Below are 19,473 nucleotides of genomic sequence, written 5' to 3'. Positions count from 1 at the left end.
ATAAGTTGAAAAATATTATTTATTATTAAAGCTCGCCTAACCTCAAAAAATATGGAGGAAACCTAGAATAACTTCACCAACTTGGAAAGCCAATGGTTTAATGTAGCAGAAATTATTACTAGGTAGTTTGAATATTAGTAAATACGCAAAATAATTCCTGAAATTGTATCTTAAATTGACTTTTAAATTTTCAATTAACATAATTTAAAACCTTCTAAATTTTTATTTGCGACTCATATTAGCCTTTGGATTTATCTCCGTTAATGACGAGTTGAGTTGGCACATTAAGTTAACTTGTCATAGCATACTTATGAAAATGTTGTCGTTTTGCGAGAGTGAAGAAATTACAAAAAATGACCTGTGAAAGATAGGCAAAGGTAGAGTAATAGTCGAAGGGTTTTTGTGAAAATTCACTTTAGGAAAATATATAATTTAACCGTTATGAATGTGATGTTCCATTTTTTTTTGTCTTATTCACAAAGTCACAAAACGGTATTTCAATTTATATAGAGTGGTAACTTAACTTTTCCTGTTCATCGTTAACAGAAATGAACCTAAGAACTAACATAGTCACGAATTAAATTTTAGATGTTCTTATTGATCTAATTCAAGTTTAAAAATATTATTTGTACATCAAAATCAACCACTAAAATCAGCTACCAATATTTTTGTGTATAAATACATGTATAGTTTAATTTATTTTTAATTTATTTGGTATACATGTAGCATAACTCATTGAAGTTTTGAGTCAATTTGAGGCACAATGCAAATTTTAAAGGTGATTTTGGACAGTCACTTGTTTGAACATACATGAAATGCATTTAAGACGTGCTTCAAGAATTTATGCTACAATTAAACCCCAAGTCATGACCAGCCTTGACGAAAACATTCCTCTATAAGCAAGCCTACGATATTTTATTCTTTTTGTTTTTGGTCAGCAGGCAGCAGCAATTCACAAAAATATCAGTGTTTTCCTCTCAGAATAACAAGGTGGTATATTTCGGCCTAAGCTTGGTTGAATTACATGGCCTAAGCCTGATTAAAAGGCCTTAACTTCAAATAATTTATACATGCCAACATACAAAACACAACTGTTGAAGGTGCAGAGAGCGAGGTAGTGAGAGTGCAAGTTAATGAGAAGAGCTGAGAGAAAGGACTGAGGGGGAAAACTTATGTACTAACTTGGACTAAGGAATCACACTTCTTACACTCACATAATCCTGCTTATATAGTGAAACAATCCGGCTTAACAAGCTGCTAACTAACTACTTTCTATAATTAGCAATCTAACAAACTGACCAATTGAACTAACAAATTGAACTCCTAATCTGCGAAACTAACTAAATTGGATAGAAGACACCTTATAAACATGCACATCAAGTAATCTGACTAATTGAGCTAACAAAGCCTTTTTCTTTTTCTAAAAAAAAAAAGGAATAAAGTTCGAAGTTTATAACTCATTCTTCCACTTATTGTATCATGCATCTCCAGTTAAACACTTCCTAATAAAAATAAAAATTACATCCATATCCGGTTTCCTTTTCAGGAACATTTCTTTTTGAAAAATACTGAAAATTACATAAAGAAGAATCAAACTGTCAATCATAAACTGTCTGATATAGTCAGATTCAACGGTTATCGAAATTTGGGAAAAACAATCTTCCCTTATTAAGTTAAGACTAAAATATGGATAAGCAACTAGCAAGGTAAACATAAATTTGTATCTAAATCATTAATTTGCAGAAGGAACCAACTTCACAGCATACAAAGAATCCTCTCAAAAGCAGAATAAATATCTGTTGCCGCAGACTACTAGCAATTTGCAGTACATGGAAACAATTCTATGTTCACAAGGAAAATAAGTAGACAATGGATAATTGTAGCAGCACCGGGAACCAAAAACCGAAAGGCATTTCTTGAAAGCAATGGCGTGCACCGCTAATATCGATTTCTCCTCCGAGATGCTGCATCCCGCAACTCCCACGCTGGCTTACTCTCGTTCTGAATGTCATTCTGGATCAGTCCTTCTATTGGCTTCATGACAAAGAAATACTGCAGACACGGAGAAAGAATTAAAAAATGAGAGCGCATCGCTTCTCTGCAAGTGTAAAGAGGAAACAAGAAAGAAAATCTATTTGATTGGAGCACCATTCCTGTTTAGGCATGTTAAATAAAAGATTTCGGGGTAGGCAAGATCTACTCTACTCGAGATGAAACTTACGAACATTTTTAGAGGAATTTCTCTCAAATAAGTTGAGAAATTGTTCTATTTTGGTGGTAAAATAGACAACTGGAGAAGTTCAAAGCTTACTTGGAGAGCAAATATAAGAGGAATCCACAGTTTTCCCCTTTGATTAGGATTTGGCCCTTCAATCAGCTTCTTGTCGACATGAACAGACTCATTTTTGTTTAATGCGATTTCTGTGATTGTTTGCACTAGATGAGGAATCCAAGCAATTCCATTTGGAAGAACCTATCACCATGAACCATACATTGTCTAAACAAGATTGACAAGTAAAAAGAGAAGATATTATGCTATGAACTAAATCTCCGACCTTTTCATCACTATCGTTCTTGTTGCATCTCCCACTGTTCTCGACCAAAACAACAGGAACACCAGCAGCCTAGGATACCCAAAAACGAGGGGGAAATATAAGCATAATTTTAACAATGATCTTCTTTTATGATAGAAAACAAATAAATAACAGAGACACAAGAACAAGCTGGAAGAAAGGAACAAATATATTGGAGTGAAAAGTAATTTACAAATTAGATCATTAGAATGATGCTCTAAAAACCCAGAGTATATACCACAGAGAAGCCAAAAACCAAGCATTTAGAAATTTAGAGTCCAGAATGAAGGTAAAGCAACAAATTTTCTGTCTTAGCAATATTCCCTTGAAATTAGATACATTCACTCCCATAAGATATAACATACATTAGACTACATAGTATGCATGAAAATCTCTCTTCTCTTGACTCACTACAAAATCTACAAACATGTATGTAGGAAATGCAACATAAACCTAAATGAGCCAGTATGTAAAGGTCAATTGGCAATACAATAAAGCGGGCTACTTGCAGAAATAAACCCACTTACAAACAAACACGGGAAAAAAAATTCACACCAAATTTTCAGGCTATTCCTCCGTAGCAATGTTTTTATAAAACTGGGCCAGTCTTTCAAGTGTCCAAAGGAGAAGATCAAGTTTTCAAGAATAGACTAAGTTTGAATGAACAAGAGCCTCCATATATTTATGTATATTTTAATAAAACAAATAGAAAAATCTTAACATGTATCTAAATATACTAACTCCATCATATGGGTCACACTAGAGAAGTGAGGAGGAGGAGGGGGGGGGGGGGGGGGGATTATAACAGGAAACAGTCACACACAAGAGAAAGGGAATAGGGATAGCTCAGTGGCAGGCTAGATATCACCACTAATAAACTCATTACCTCAAAAGGTCATACCATAAAGACAGCATTCGCATGCTGGTTGAACACCAGCCTACAAAAGCACTGCAGCCGGGTTCAAATCCTAGATTACTCTATTTGTGCAGAATCAACCATAAATTATACTGTTTCTATGGGCCAAGCAATGTATCTGTTTTACTAAGATTTAAGACTTAACTGGACCAACTAGTAGATCAATTCATGGTTAACCTTGACTGACCAGCTAGGTAAAAAGCACTTGCATCATAAAGACATACATGTAAACTGGTCAAGTTGCATAAATCGAATAGTGGGAAAACTACACTTCTCATTGCAAAACTAAGAAAACGGATTCCGAGATGAGGAGGGAATGCATAGGGAAAACAAAGAATCAACTAAACGGAGGTCTTGCCATTCAAAGATCATAGTTCCTTGACAGTTTTAAGACGTAAATACATAGGCAAATACCTGAAACGCATCTTTCTTTATCCGGGCACCCAATCTAACAACTTTCAATAGAGCCTCAGATCTTTTCGAGAAGAATTCATCATAAGCCAAACCATCTGGTGGAGAGAACTGAGCATGTGTTAGAGCTACTATAGCCTTACTCCATATTGCTTTGCCAAAACTATCTGTTATAGCTTTGACGATCAACTTGTCCAAGTTGTCCACTCTGTACGCATCCAAGCGATCCACGTAAAGCAGAACATCTATGGTCTTGTTCAAAAGGAAACTGCTCAGGCACACAAAAGAGAAAGGGAATGAGAAAGAATAACACACGAGTCAAGAAAATAAAATGACCAAAACAATCCTTGCAAGTGGAATGCCATATGGGAAACATAAGCCTACCGTTTTATTATATCAAGCGCCATATCATTGATATATCCCCCTTCAATTAGACCAGGAGTATCAATAATGTTTAACGTAAAACCCGCCCTTGATCGCGATATCATCATCGGCCGTGGACTTTCCGACTTTCCATGAAAATTAAAAAACATTGAATCAGAATTAAACATTAACAGCCAATTATAGCGGAAAAACAACTGAAGCACAATTGCATACCTGAAATGGGCTAATAGAAACTATTCTTTCCCCAATGATGGAATTGACAGTTGAAGATTTCCCAACACCACCTTTCCCCATCACAAGTATGGTCAAAGAGTTCACATTCTACACCAAAACAACCATACAAATTTTCACTACGGTATGTAAACAACAATAGTTCAATTAAACTAACCAGTATGAGTAATTGTCTTTATCAAACACATAATTTTAGCGGGAAAAATATCAAAAAATAAAATAAAAAACAGAACCTCTTGTTTAAGCTTTCCCAAGAGCTCAAGCAACTTTGTCTGGGTAGCAGGCGCAAAGGTATTGATTCCTGTCCACTCACGCGTGAATTGGGGCGCCATCGAAGGATGTTTCACTAAATCAACATCGAAAATGAGACAATTATCAAAAAGTAAATTGAACAAGACAAGATTATTATTATGTTATAGTGCGAATTCCACAAGACAGTGACAGAAACCTAGTACTACTCGAAACAACAATAGACACTGTTACTAAGCATTGATTCTGCAAAATTGGGAAACGTATTTGAACAAGCCAGTGCAATAACCACAAAACCTCTTAACAATCCATGATTAGAAAAGGTAACTAAATATAGTTTAAAACGAAAAAACAAGGGTAACCATGGAAATGATAAAGAGAGACAAAGGAGTAGAATTGCGGAGAAGAAAAGTTGGGTGTTTAGTTTACCTGAGTGAAGGAGGAAGAGAGAATTGGGAAACGGTGGGAATAGAATGAATGAGGTAACCGCCTCCCTTATCCGACTAATCCAGCTTTTAAACAGTACAGTGCGTCTGTCCTGTCTCTCATGTCTTGGATTGGCCCCTCTTACCTCTTAGCTATATTGAGATAGACAAGTGTTATTTTATTATTTATATTATAGTAGATATCTAAATTAGTAAAATAAAAAAAAATTAATTGAACTCTTTGATCTTCAATAAATATGTATTATTCTAGATTCTATATTCAAGCTTATACATTGTATATTATATTTATATAATTTTATCTTTTATATTAATCTAAAACTATTTGACGACATATTTTTTTTTTTAAAGAAAAGTTTATGAAAAGATAAAATTTTAAAATATACACAAATGTGAGTTGTTAAATTATAGTTTTATTGATGTTCAAAATTTACAGTGTTTTGTAACAATAATCATCATGATAAATAAGTGTAATTTAATAATTATATCAATAAAAATTAAATTTTAGGGATATAACATGTATAAATTTTTCTTAAAATGTCATCGGTAAAATTTTATTATAACTCTTTTTTTTATGATATACGTGTTTAATAAAAATGAAAGATGTACATACTAGTTCATAAGTTATAATTCAAATGGCATAATTTTTCCATATTCAACTAAGAGATCGTGGGTTCGAGTCTTCTTATCTTTGGTAAAAAAAAAAGAAAGATATACATACTAAATATACAGAAAAGGTAAATACTAAATCGATACTTGAAAGATTCTAACACTGATAAAATAATTTTTGTTATTGACAAAATAGCCATAAAAAATTTTAAAATTTGACAAAATTACCCAACCATGAGAAGATGTTTCATGTTCGCCGTTTCTTCTTCTTCAACACGCTGCTGCGTCCCCTTTTGTCATACCGCAATGGCACGTCGTTGCATCTTCTTCCGCCATGGCAGTATCTCACCGCTTTCTCGTGTTCACCGCCTCTTTTTCTTTAACATGCCATTACGTCCCTTCCGCGTCTCCTCCACCATGGCCGCTGTGTCCCCTTCCGCCATGGCAAAGAAGAAGAAGCATCCCCTTTTGCAAGAAGGAGGAGGAGAAGGAGACTGAAAATATCGCCGAAACTCTCTGCCATCATCAGAGTTCTCTTCCGACTGCCGCATCAGCGTTTTCATTCACTGTGATGTCATTCTTTTATGATCGAGTGATTTTGTCAAATTTTAAAATTTTTTAAAGACTATTTTATCAATAATAAAAGTTAGGTGCCAGTCTAAAATCTTTTGAGTACCGATTTAATATTTACCTTTATATAGATCAATAATATATATATTATTCTTCCTTTCGTTAATTTCTCAAATTGAAAAAGTATAGGTAGATAACAATATTATTGAACAATGTAAACAATGAAATTAAAAAATAAATTAATCTTAAATTTAATGAGTAACATGAATAATTAATATCTAATAATAATTAAATTTAAAGCAATTATTTTGTTGAACAAAATCCTCTCAAATTATCAATAACAAAGGACAAGCAAAAAAAAATTTTTTTTCCTAACATGCAAATTCTTAAATACATGCATCATGCATGTACGTTATTTTATTATTTTTAAATTTTAATAACAGCATATTATTTGAATTTAATGTCTTTTTAATGTCGTAGAAGTGAAAGATATTTATTGGAATAAAAATATAATTTTAAATTTTTAATAGTTTTAAATATTTAGGCTGTGTTTGTTTTTGAGAACAAGATAAAATAAAACATTGAAAAAAAATTTAAAAAATAAATACATAAAATTTAGTGTTCTTGTATTCTATTTGGTAATAAAGTAAAACAAATTATGAAAATCTAATTTATTCTCATTTTTTTATTTAAAAATTTGAGAAAAAATATAATAATAAAAAGTATAATTATAAAAAATTAACAAAAATAATGAAAAAAATAAAAAATAAGTTATATTTTCTGTTAGTGTCTCTGTATCTTTTCTATCAGGATAAACATAAAATACACTAATTTAGTGTCTATAAACACAATATCTTTGTTCATATCTCATATATCAAATATGGTTCTGTGTTTCTGTGTCTCTATCTTAATGTTCTATCTCTGTGAACAAACGCAATCTTAAAATTTTTAATTAAAAATATTTTATCTTATTAAAATTTACATTTATGACAACTACTTCAAGTGGTCTAAGAACAAAAAGTTAGATAATATACTATTTTTTAATTTAAATATGATTGTTAAAAAGAAAAAATAAAATGGAGTAAACTACTAAATTGGTATTTAAAAATTTATATTACTAACAAAAAAATTTCTAAAAGATGTTAACGATAAATAAGTCTCTAAAATATTTAAAATTACAATAAAAAATATTTTAGAAGTCAAATTTTGATACAAATTTTTGCTATCATTATAAGAAAAATAGGATTTTTTTATCTTTAAAATTTGCTAATTTTATGTCAAGTGAATTTTTTAAAAAATTAATTATGAATGACCATATTTAGTTTGAAAAATAAAAGGAAAAATACAGAGATCAAATTTTGTTTCGAATTTTTTTGTGTACCTTCTCAATATTTATTCAAATGTTGTCACAAAAATTCGGATCAAATGGATAAGTTGTTTGATGAATATGCAAGTTTTTTATCATTTACAAAAAATAATATTTGTTGATTATTTTTATCGTATTTTTAAATAATTCAAGAACTATTTTGTCGATAACATCTTTCAAAAAAAATTTTTGTCAGCGCTAAATCTTTTGTATACCGAATTGGTAGTTAACTCAATAAATTATTTTGTAATACTTATTAAAATCATATTATGTGTATACAAAAAAATAGTTATCGAATTAATTATTTATATAAAATATATATTAAAATATTTAAAATAGCACATGTATTTAAATAATTTGTCATGAACATCTCTCCAAATAAAAATTTTTATTTTTAATGTAATTGTATCCCTAAATCAATTTTTAGATTGTTGGATTCCTTATCACTGTGGGGAGGTAATTAACCGAAACATGAGAAAACGCATAGGTAACCCAATATCCGGAGGTAAGATCATATTGTTTGTGCTTGTTCGAGACACATTGGAGTTTATCAATCTTATTTTTATAAATCATTAAACATAAATATAGAATATTCAAAATATTCTATCACATTTTTTTACTAATATATATAAATCTAATCACTAGGATTGGTAACTAGTAATAAGTTAATAAGGAGCGAGTGGATATAAAAAAAAATCATTCTTTTTGGTGAGAACACATAGTATTATTTCACTATGTATGTCACTATATGTGCTGAAATTCCTTTTCATCAATTCTAGTACCCCTCTTTTATTGCCCCCTCTTTTTTCTTCTAATCTAATCCTTTTCTCTTCATTGTATTTAATAGAAGTAATAGAATTATTGGGGTAAGAGAGGATGCAGACACTGACATTCGTAAAAAAAAGAGACGTTTACTAAATTAACATTCGATTTATGATCCACTATAAATAATTTTTTCACAAAATTGATACTTGTTATCATACTGCTGTTGCTCTAATCTGAAATAGGTATGGAAGAAGTAGTCAGGAGTCCTGCTAAATCTGCACATTTATTCCAGAACCAATATTCCATCTTATGTCCTTTTTCACAACTTTCTTCCCTTCTACTAAGCTCTACTAATAGCATGAGTTGAGGTCCTTTTTCTACAAAGAAGGGATTAGTATATCTGTAATATCTACCTTTTAACATACGAGCCAGCAATGAAGTTGGATTAATACTTATATGCCAAAATTGTTTACCCAACAAGACAAGATTTTGGGTTCGGAGATCTTTGAACCCCAAATCCTCCTTTCTTTTTGGTCTAGTCATAATATCTTAATTAATTCAAGCTAGTTTTCTCTCATACCTTCTCTATTCCCATAAAATTTTCTCATGATCTAGTGTATCTCTTCTAATAGAGAGTCAGGCAATTTGAAACAAGAAAGAATATACACTAAAATTGTCTCTCTAATAGTTCTATTTAACACATATCCACCACTTGCAAATAATAAATTCCTCTTCTAAGCATAGACTTTTTTTCTGAACTTTATCCTTAATAGTTTCAAACGTAGTCTTTTTAGATCTCTGAACCACTGATGAAAGTCTCAATTATTTGTCCTGAGATCCTACATGATCTATATTAAGAGTGGTTGCTAGTTACTGTCTAATATGAATAGGAATATTTTGGAAAAAAGACTGCTAATTTATAAAGATTAACCTTTTGAGCACTAATCATTTCATAGTCACTTAGTAACATCAAATATTAGAGCATGATTTCTCAGTTGCCTTACTAAATAGGATAGAGTCGTTAGTAAAAAGTAAATAGTTAACTGTTAAAGATCATCTGTGAATTTGAATCTCCTGAATAATTTTATTTTACTCAGCTATATGTAATAGATAGGATAGTTCTTCAGCACAAAATAAAAAAAGATAAAGTGACAAAAAATTTCCTTAACGGATACTCCTTGTTGTCTTAAAATAGCTATAAAATTGTCCTTCCACAAGAACTAAATAAAAAATAGTAGTGACTAATTCTTGAATCCAAGAAATTTACCAAACCGTAAAACTCATTTTTTTCATAATAACCCATAGAAAATTTCACTCGACTTTATCATAAACTTTACTCGTAGGTAATTTAGTAACCATTTCACATAAAAAGAAAAAAAATTTGTCTTAAAATAGTGTATATATTCATGAACTATAAAAATTATCAGAGATAAGTCTAACTTAAAAGATATATATTCTAGTTAATTTAAAAGAAAATAAATCTTAAATATTTATACTAAAACAATACTTTAGTTAAGAGGAAATATGTAACCAATACTTTGTTGCCTCTCACATAAATAAATTTTATTTTCTATCCAATTAATTTTAGATTTTTTTTTGAAATAAAATAAAAATATTATTATTTTTCACAACAAATTTTTTCATTTTTACTTTTCAAAATCTATTTTTTTTATATGACAACAAATTCGCCCAACAACAAATTCGCTCAATATATCGATAAATTTGTAGATTGATATTAAGTTTGTCTATTACATCGACAAATTTCGTACAAAATGACAAATTCACCGATTAGTGCGGCGAATTTTGAGTAAACTATAAAACTCGTGATCCCTTCATTTTTTACATCGATTTAAAAAAAATCTTCTTCTTTTCACTTTCACTTTCTCTCCTAATATTTTATTTTTACTCTCTTTTTTCCTCAAGTCAACTAGTTAAGTTTCAAACAAGTTTTTAAATTACTCCTTTGTTTTTAAATTATTTTTTTGTTATGTTATTTTTTTAAGTTTAGAATAGATATTTTGTAATAAATATTTAGTGTTAGATATGAATATAGAGATAATTATTTAGACATAATTAGTTAAAATATAGAAATAGTTATTTAGAATCAGTTATTTAGAAATATAAAATTAATTATTTTGAGTTAATAATATAGAAATATAGAAATAATTATTTAGAGTTAATTATTTAAAAAAATCTTATAATTATTTTGACTTAATGATTTAGAAATATAGATAAAATTATTTAGTATTAATTATTTAGAAATATAGAGATAATTATTTAGAATTAATTATTTAAAATACAAAAATAATTATTTATAGTTAATTATTTAAAAATTAGTGTATTAGTTATTTAGAATTAATTATTTTGAAATTAGAGTTAAGTGAATGAGATATTTTGTTAAGGATTTAAAATAATGTATTAGATAACTTAGTGTATTGATTTAATATGCTCTAATTTTTGCGTTTAGTAATCTTAATTATTCAGAGATGTTGATATTAATTATTTTAATATTTCGAATAAATTTTTGTACTTTTTATTGTTAATTAATTAGAGTTATTTATTCATATCATTGTTGTAAAATATATATGTTAGCTGAAATTTATGGATATTAATTTTGTAAATATTTTATTTTAATTACTTTAATGAATCAAGACTTACTAGGTTATGAGAATACCTTATACACATTAGCTCATGCATAATATATTATCGACAGATTTGGCAAGCTAATATAATGTTTAAGTTATGTTTTTAATAAATAAAAAATTGGATTATTTTAAGCAAGTATTTGATATAAATTTTATTTTTTTTAGTCTAAAAGAGTGTTGTGACGCATCAAAATTTATTGACGAGACCCAACGTATTAGGATACACTCTTCAGATGGGCAAGTTTTAAGCATGTAGTTTATATGATTGAGTGAAACTATGATTAGACTTGGTATCCACATTGGTCAAGAGATAACAACTAGAGTCTCATACCTTTCACATGTCATATAGGGAGATGATTATTACTCTACAGGATGTGGTATATAAATTAGAGACCCTTTAATGATTGTATTGGTGGATGGGAGTGATTATACGGCGGACATTCTATGGATGACCTGTATTGGCAGTTACTAGGATGTGTATTAGGTCCGAACCACATACAAGAATAGAATAAGTGAATCGTTAATTTATAGTGGTTTTGGATGTGGTGAGTTTAATGCAATGGAGAGCTACTTCAATACCCGAAGGATAGATTATGCAGACCTTAGTTTTATATCTTTACTTCAATCTACATATTTTTCATTTTATGATATCTAAATTGCTTTTTTTAAGAAAAAATTTATTTATCAATTTAAATTGAGATACATAAATTTATTAATTTATATATTTAGTTTCATTTTTTACCGTCAAAAAGCAACAAAAATCATATCTGTATGATTTTTGGTGTACACAGTGAAAATATAAAAGATTTAATTTTTATTTTTACACATGTAACCAGCAAAAATAGTTTATTTTTTTTTTCTCTCACATTCAGTCACTATTAGCGAAAAATACGAAAGTCAGAAAAGATCTTCCTTTTAGTTTCTTTTACCTTAAATATCTCTTTTTTTTTTTGCTGGCAGTGATTGAAAAGACGTGAAAAAAAATTGATCTATTTTTGTTAGCAGTATGTATAAAAATAAAAAAATTAAATCTTTCATGTTTTACTAACACAGTCACCAAAAATTATATAAATCTAATTTTTGTAGTCTTTGATTACAAAATTAAAATTAAATATACAAATTAATATATTTTCTGTATTTCGATTTAAATTAGTAAAAAAAAATTATTTAAATAAAAAAATCCTATCTAAATTCTGAATTTATAATTACAAATATAGATCATCATAGAGAAGAAAATTGGTACATGTTTTTTTTCTCTAAAATTTGATTTTACTATTTTTAAATTTGAATCAAAAAATTTTTAGGTTGAATATAACTATAGAATTTTGTTATCCTGTGTCTTATCAACATAAATTAAGCATACCATAAAAAATATTTTAATATTATTTATTATTTTTATACATTGAAAATGTAAAAAAAATTATTTTACAATAAATAACATTAAAATATTTTTTATGGTATATGTTTAATCTATACCCTTAGGACATAAGATACCAAAATTCTTTTTGATAAATATATTAATATCTAATACGTTAATACGTATAAACATATATAATTGTTGTAAAATAAATAAATAAGAAAGAGAAAATAAATATAAAATAAAAAACTATAAATACACTTTAGTATTAATATTCACTAATATATATATATATATATAGAGAGAGAGAGAGGAGTGTTTTATGTAAGTATCGAAATTTTTTACGTAAAATCGTTTTAATAAAATAATAATTTAATTGTCTAAAATAGGTTCAAAAATATAGAAATAATATTTTAAAAATAAAAAGGTTAAATTTGAATTCAATGAATTTTTCTGAGTTGAAAAATGTATTTTTTTAAAAGATTTTTGTAAAAATGTGTACCGGTGCTTAAGCCGGCAGTACCGACTCTAGTCTATCCGCTACCATGTACTTTTTTAAAATAAGATTTTGGAAATTTAATTTATTGTTTTAGAAAGATAAAAATAATTTAGAATTGAAAACCAAACACTAATTCTAAAGGTTTTGGCCCAAAGTGAGCCAAATGGACTAAAAGTATTCACGGATTAGACCGGACCCAAGTTAGACCCAAATCCAACATATAAATACCCTAACTTTCAGCTCATTTTATACATAGAGAGTGAGAGAGGGACGGTGACAGAGAAGAAAGGAAATGAGGGTTTGGTTACTATTCACTCATCACCTTATTTTGCTTATAACTTAAGCTACGGAGCTTCGAATGACGAGCTGTTTGCGGCTATGCATCGCTCTTGCCAAGCCCGTCATTTCTAACTAAGTTTTGTTGGTAAGAAACTCTTTCTCTAGCTCCAGTTTTTTGCCCTAGCCTAAAACTCGAAAATAACTTTGTATTTTTGAGTTTCTTTGTGTTTTGGTTGTAATACTTCCTCTCACCTTTTTATTTTAGACTTTATGACCTTAGAGGCTTGATTTGAGAGATAAGTTGTATAAGTTATTTTAAACTTCAAAACTCTGTTATATTCAGTTTTGACTAGCCGGTTTAAACTCTGCAGTGTATCTTGGAGCTAGCTACAAGGTTCTATATATATTATTATGTCTTGTTCTATCTGTGCCTAAGCATTTAGTTATCGTGTGTGAACGCTTCGCGTTTTGTAATTCTGCTTTTTTACAATTTGAGTTTTTACTCCTTCATTAGGGTAACGGGGTGTTACATTTTATATATTGTTGTCGTGTGTGTATTTTGTCTGAGGCTTGCTCCTTATTTATACACCTACCAAGTTCACTTTTTCAAACTTCATTAAACTCAATCTCTCTTGATAACATGAGCCTCCCAATCTTGAAAAATTTAGCCATCCATGGACGTCCATATCACAATACTCTTCTTGGATGTCCATTTAGGATTATGCCTCATTAAAACCTTACTAAAGAAAAATCTAATGAAAAAATCTTTAGTGAAGGAAAAAGAGTACAATATCCTTTGTGATGGAGACTGCCTCGTTAAAAACCTTATCAAGAAAAATCCAATAGGGAGAAAAACCTGACCAAGAAAAAAAGAGTACAGCCTTCCCCTCTTGTTGATATTATTAAATATATCAAAATCAGCGCATTCCAATCTGATGTACCAATCTTTTAAAGGAGGATTGTGATTGGAGACTGCCTCGTTAAAAACCTTATCAAGAAAAATCCAATAGGGAGAAAAACCTGACCAAGAAAAAAAGAGTACAGCCTTCCCCTCTTGTTGATATTATTAAATATATCAAAATCAGCGCATTCCAATCTGATGTACCAATCTTTTAAAGGAGGATTTTGGAAGTGACTTTGTAAATAAATCTACCAGATTATCGCTTGAGCGGATCTGTTGGACATCAATTATTCCTTAATTTTGAAGGTCATGAGTGAAGAAGAATTTGAGAGAAATATGTTTTGTTCTATTACCTTTGATGTATCTACCCTTAAGTTGAGCAATGTGTAACACCCTAATTAGCCTAAGTTCTAAACTCATACATAATATATATATAAAGAATAGCATAATCTAGAAGCCCGATGAAAGATATAGCTCAAAACAGAATTTCGAAGCACAAACGTACTAACAGAGCTACTAGCTTAAGGCATAAGAACAGAGAAGATAAACAAAAGATAAGTATAATATCATAGGGAACTAGTCACGACTCGCGGAGTTTAAGCCGGCTAGCCATATACTGATATACACAACCATACAGTGAAAACAGCTTATACAATTTTGTTCTCTCAAATACATGCCTCTAGGCAAAACAAATACAAAAGGAGAGATGTATAAACAAAATAAACCAAAAAGAACTCCAAAATGATCCAAGATTCTCCGCTCCTGTCACCAACCAAAGCAACTCACCGAGGTGGGTTGCGACCTGCATCTGAAAAACACAACAACAATATGGTATGAGAACCGGAGGTTCTCAGTATGGTAACAGTTCCCAGTGATAGGATATAGACCCCGGGACGCCAAAGGCAATCCTAAGCTTCATATCCATCACAAATTCACTTAAAGCATTATAAACATTTAAGCATAATATACCAACTTGACTTAAATAAACCAGGTTATCTATCTTAAGGGATTTCTATTCTAACCAAACACCGCTATCCCACAGCCTTCACCAACGGATCCTCCATGCGATCCCATCGCCACCGCCTTCCGAACCTCCTCAATCCCAGCAGAAAATACAGATAATGTTCAAAGCAAGTAAAGCACAAGTAGTAACATATATGGCAAATAATTCAGATAGCAAGTAAGCATGTTATTCAATTAGGCAAACCATTACAAGTAAACAAAGCATACAAGCAAATAGGAAATGCATATGATGAATGCTTGCCCTACTGGCTGTGATATCACATTGTCGGTTCAACTGCCAACCCGACACATCTCCATGGAGACGTCGCCCTTCGGATTTCTCATATGGGAACCCCCGAGATATAGTGCCCGGATCACTGTCTAGGTACCGGCGCCTGCTCGCCCTATAGATCCGAAGGGATGTGAGCGGGATATTCTTGCCTCAGACCTCACATCTCAACGTAAGCAGGATTAACCACCGTCCTTATGCCGCCGCCGCTACCTCGACAGGCGGGATTAACCACCGTCCCTGCCAGGCGCATAGCGTCTCAAAATATCATGTAAAAAATATTATTTCAGTGATTTTCAAAAGTATTTTCAGCATACATAGATCCATCACATCAATCCGAGTCCCCGACTCATCTCAACCATTGTCCCTTTTATAACTCAGTTTCTAAATACCAAAAGTCCATCATTTCTCATCTCATATACCAATCATCCTTCACCTAATATCAAACCATTCTCAGCACGCCAGAAACCTAGACCTCCGTTTTCTAATTTACCTTAAAATCATGTACTAGAGCCCTTAATTTATATCCCATGTTCTAATACTCAAAACTAGGCCCAAACGTCTTAAAATAGTGTTATAGAAGCTTACAACTTTGTTGGAAAGGCAAAATAGTTGAAAACAAATAAATTTTTGAGAAACGGAATGTGTGCACCCGCACATCTTTGCAAAATTTCAGATTTTTAACACCAACTTTGAATGATCATAACTTCCTCTACAAAATTCTAATTTTCACAAACTTTATACCGATTCAAAGAGTTTTCAAAGATCTTTAATTCTAAACAATTTTCAATAAATTTCGAAAACCGAGGCAAAAGTTATGATCGAACAAAGTTCACCAAAAACTCAATTTTTCCAAACTTCACAATTACCACCCTATCTCACCATACTGACAAACCCCGTTTTGACGGTTTATCTTGTATTGATTTTAAGAGATTTTATCACCTTTTACCCACATTTATCCATTGAAATAGCATGGTTTTGTGATTGTCCCCTTATTTGTGCTCAGATGTGAAAACATGCTTTTTAACCCTTAATTTGATGGTTTTAATCTCCCTTTGATTCCACTAGATGCCTTGATATGTTTGTTAGTGATTTCAGATTGAAAAGGGCTAGGAATGGATCAAAGGAGTGAAGAGGGAAAGCATGCAAAGTGGAGAAATCATGAAAAATCAAAGAAGTTGAACTCGCCCATGGACGCGCGCGCGCACCTGGCGCTTGCGCGCACCTGCGAATCACCCCATGGATGCGTACGCGTGCTGTGCGCGTACGCGTCGGTGCTGATATATGATTTTTTAATGAATTCATAACCAACGAATTTTGAAGGGTTGTGGGGCCCAATTGCAACCAACTTTGGCGCCAAAGATGCTATTTAAAGCTAAGGATTGAAGAGAAAAGGGGATTCCATTCATTACACACATTAGGATTAGTTTAGAAGTAGTTTTCTAGAGAGAGAAGCTCTCACTTCTCTCTAGAATTAGGATTAGGATTAGGTTTAGTTCTTAGATCTAGATTTTAAATCTTTGCTTTCTTCTACTTCTACATTTCAATTCTTTGTTGTTAGATTCATCTTCTTCTATTCTTTTGTTGTAATTTTCTTTATGTTGTTCTTGTGTTTTGTTGTAGATCTACTTTTGTTCCTTCCATTTTCTTGCAATTCAATAAGAGGTAATTCATAATAATTGTTCTTCTTTGCTTTTCTATTGTTGATCTCTTGCCTTTGTAGTTAGATCTCTCTTTAATTCTTGTAATTTATGTTGTTTACTTTTAGTGCCTTTTATGTGTTTGTTGAAATGCCTCTTCTAGATATAGTATAGATTTTGTTCCTCTTGGCCTAGGTAGAGTAATTAGTGATACTTGAGTTATCTAATTCCTTTGTTGATTGGTAATTGGAGAGATTGCTAATTGGTTTGGAGTGCACTAAAGCTAGTCTTTCCTTGGGAGTTGGCTAGGACTTGTGGCTCAAGTCAATTCATCCACTTGACTTTCCTTTATCTAGTAAGGGTTAACTAAGTGGTAGCAATGAACAATTCTCATCACAATTGAGAAGGATAACTAGGATAGGACTTCTAATTTTCATACCTTGCCAAGAGTCTTTTATAGTTGTTAGTTTATTTTCATTGCCATTTACTTTCATGCTTCTTATCCAAAACCCCAAAACACAATTCCAACCAATGACAAGACACTTTATTGTAATTCCTAGGGAGAACGACCCGAGGTTTAAATACTTCGGTTATTAATTTTAGGGGTTTGTTACTTGTGACAAACAATCTTTTGTATGAAAGGATTATTGTTGGTTTAGAAACTATACTTGCAACGAGAATTCATTTGTGAAATTCTAAACCGTCAAAAATCCAATCATCACATACCCATACCAAATCATACCAAACCGTCCAAAGCTCCATTTTTCATCAAAATGTACCTGTTATAGCATAATACATCAACCTCACCACATTTTCCTTCTCATTTCATTATTCTCAATTCCAACATCAACTATATAACACTTATGATCAAAATCACCATCAAACCCACCATTTCATAAATCATAACACTACAATTATCATAAGAACCAACTCCCAATCCATACAATCATTCAACATCATCATATCATTATAATTCATCACAATCAACTCAACATTCATCAATTCATCAACATTTAACACACCAACCATCATTTTAGTTCAACCTATCCTATTGGTCACTAGCCTATGTGTCCATGAATATTATATACTACATAGAGGAAATCGAAACCATACCTTGGCCGATTCTCTTTATGCACCCAAACTTAAAATGAGTACCAACAAGCTTCCAACTACAATCCAAGCTTTCAAATCCACTCCAACAAGCACAAATAAGTTCCAAAAGCTCCCAAAGCCACAATAATCAAACTACATACATATAAATCACCACAAATCAACCTAGGGTTCAACATAAGCATAATCTCACAAGGGTTTAAGAGCTTTTACCTTTTCCAACAGATTTGACAACACAAATCCAAAGTTAAGCAAGGATTAGAGCAAACCTAAACATCCAAAATCACAAAAACCCATTTAACCCAAAACTCTAATAAAACCCGAAATTTTGAAGAGAAGAACTGGAAGGATTTCGTGATTACCTTGAGGGTTTCTTGGGTGGGTTTTGTAGAGCTCTTCACAAGGAACGCGTAGCCGCAAACGGTGTGGCGATCGGAGCTCCGTAGCTCAAGATATGAGCTTGGGAAGTTTGAAGTGAATAGTAACAATGGTGGAAAGCTCTCACCTCTCTCCTCACTTCAGCTGCTGTTGTGTTTAGGTTATGAGGGTGAAAGTGGCTGAAATGGGTTCATTTAAGTGTATTTATATGTTGGGCTTGGGCCCAATTTGGGCCCGGTCCAATCCGTTAGCGTTTTTAGCCCGTTTGGCCTAATTTCGGGCCAAACCTTTAAAATAAATGCCCGTTTTCTATTCCTAATATTTTTCTAAAGTTTTTGACGGTTTTTACTTTTTATTGTGCGGTACTGGGTAGACTTGAACCGGTTCAACCGGTTCAACTGCCGGTTCGTAATTTTTCACGGTTTTTCATAAAAAGCACATTTTCTGACTCAAAAAGACCCACTGAGTCCAAAAATCACCTTTAAATCCTCAAATTCTCTCTCTAACCTTTCGGAATCTAATTTGGGCAATTAATTCACTTAATTAACTGGTTGATTAGTTGCGGTTCTTAAACAATGCATGCTGTATTTGCAAAACCCAGATAAACAATATATATTTAATTGCGAAAAAATGAGTATCGGCGTTACAACTAGCTATACCAGCTTAAGTCTGTCCGATATTGTGTGTGAGAAAATTAAAACTATGGAAGTGATGATAAAAAGATTTAGAATAGAAAACCGGACACTTATCTTAAAAGTTCTAGCCTAAGATAGGGCCAACGGACCAAAAATCACCAAATGGGTCCATGTTTGGACCAAAACCTAAACCCAAGGCACAAAACCCCATACACTTAGCA

The 19,473-nt window shown here is 31.3% G+C and overlaps 1 protein-coding gene across 1 annotated transcript; it reads right to left on the bottom strand.

Annotated features, from left to right (window-relative positions):
• Window positions 1–1,487: 1,487 nt before the first annotated feature.
• LOC130932943 (translocase of chloroplast 34) lies at window positions 1,488–5,331 on the bottom strand. The gene is made up of 8 exons (XM_057862411.1): window positions 5,194–5,331; window positions 4,749–4,861; window positions 4,498–4,605; window positions 4,285–4,409; window positions 3,904–4,168; window positions 2,556–2,624; window positions 2,312–2,473; window positions 1,488–2,052 (listed from the first exon to the last, which is right to left on the bottom strand). Exons 2-8 carry the CDS (start codon window positions 4,845–4,847, stop codon window positions 1,939–1,941), a joined length of 942 nt encoding a protein of 313 aa, XP_057718394.1. The 5' UTR covers window positions 4,848–4,861; window positions 5,194–5,331; the 3' UTR covers window positions 1,488–1,938.
• Between the last annotated feature and the right edge of the window lie 14,142 nt (window positions 5,332–19,473).

This window comes from Arachis stenosperma, chromosome 6 (genome assembly GCF_014773155.1).
Source record: "Arachis stenosperma cultivar V10309 chromosome 6, arast.V10309.gnm1.PFL2, whole genome shotgun sequence".
Lineage (NCBI taxonomy): Eukaryota > Viridiplantae > Streptophyta > Magnoliopsida > Fabales > Fabaceae > Arachis > Arachis stenosperma.
This window is presented reverse-complemented; position numbering and strand designations above follow the sequence as displayed.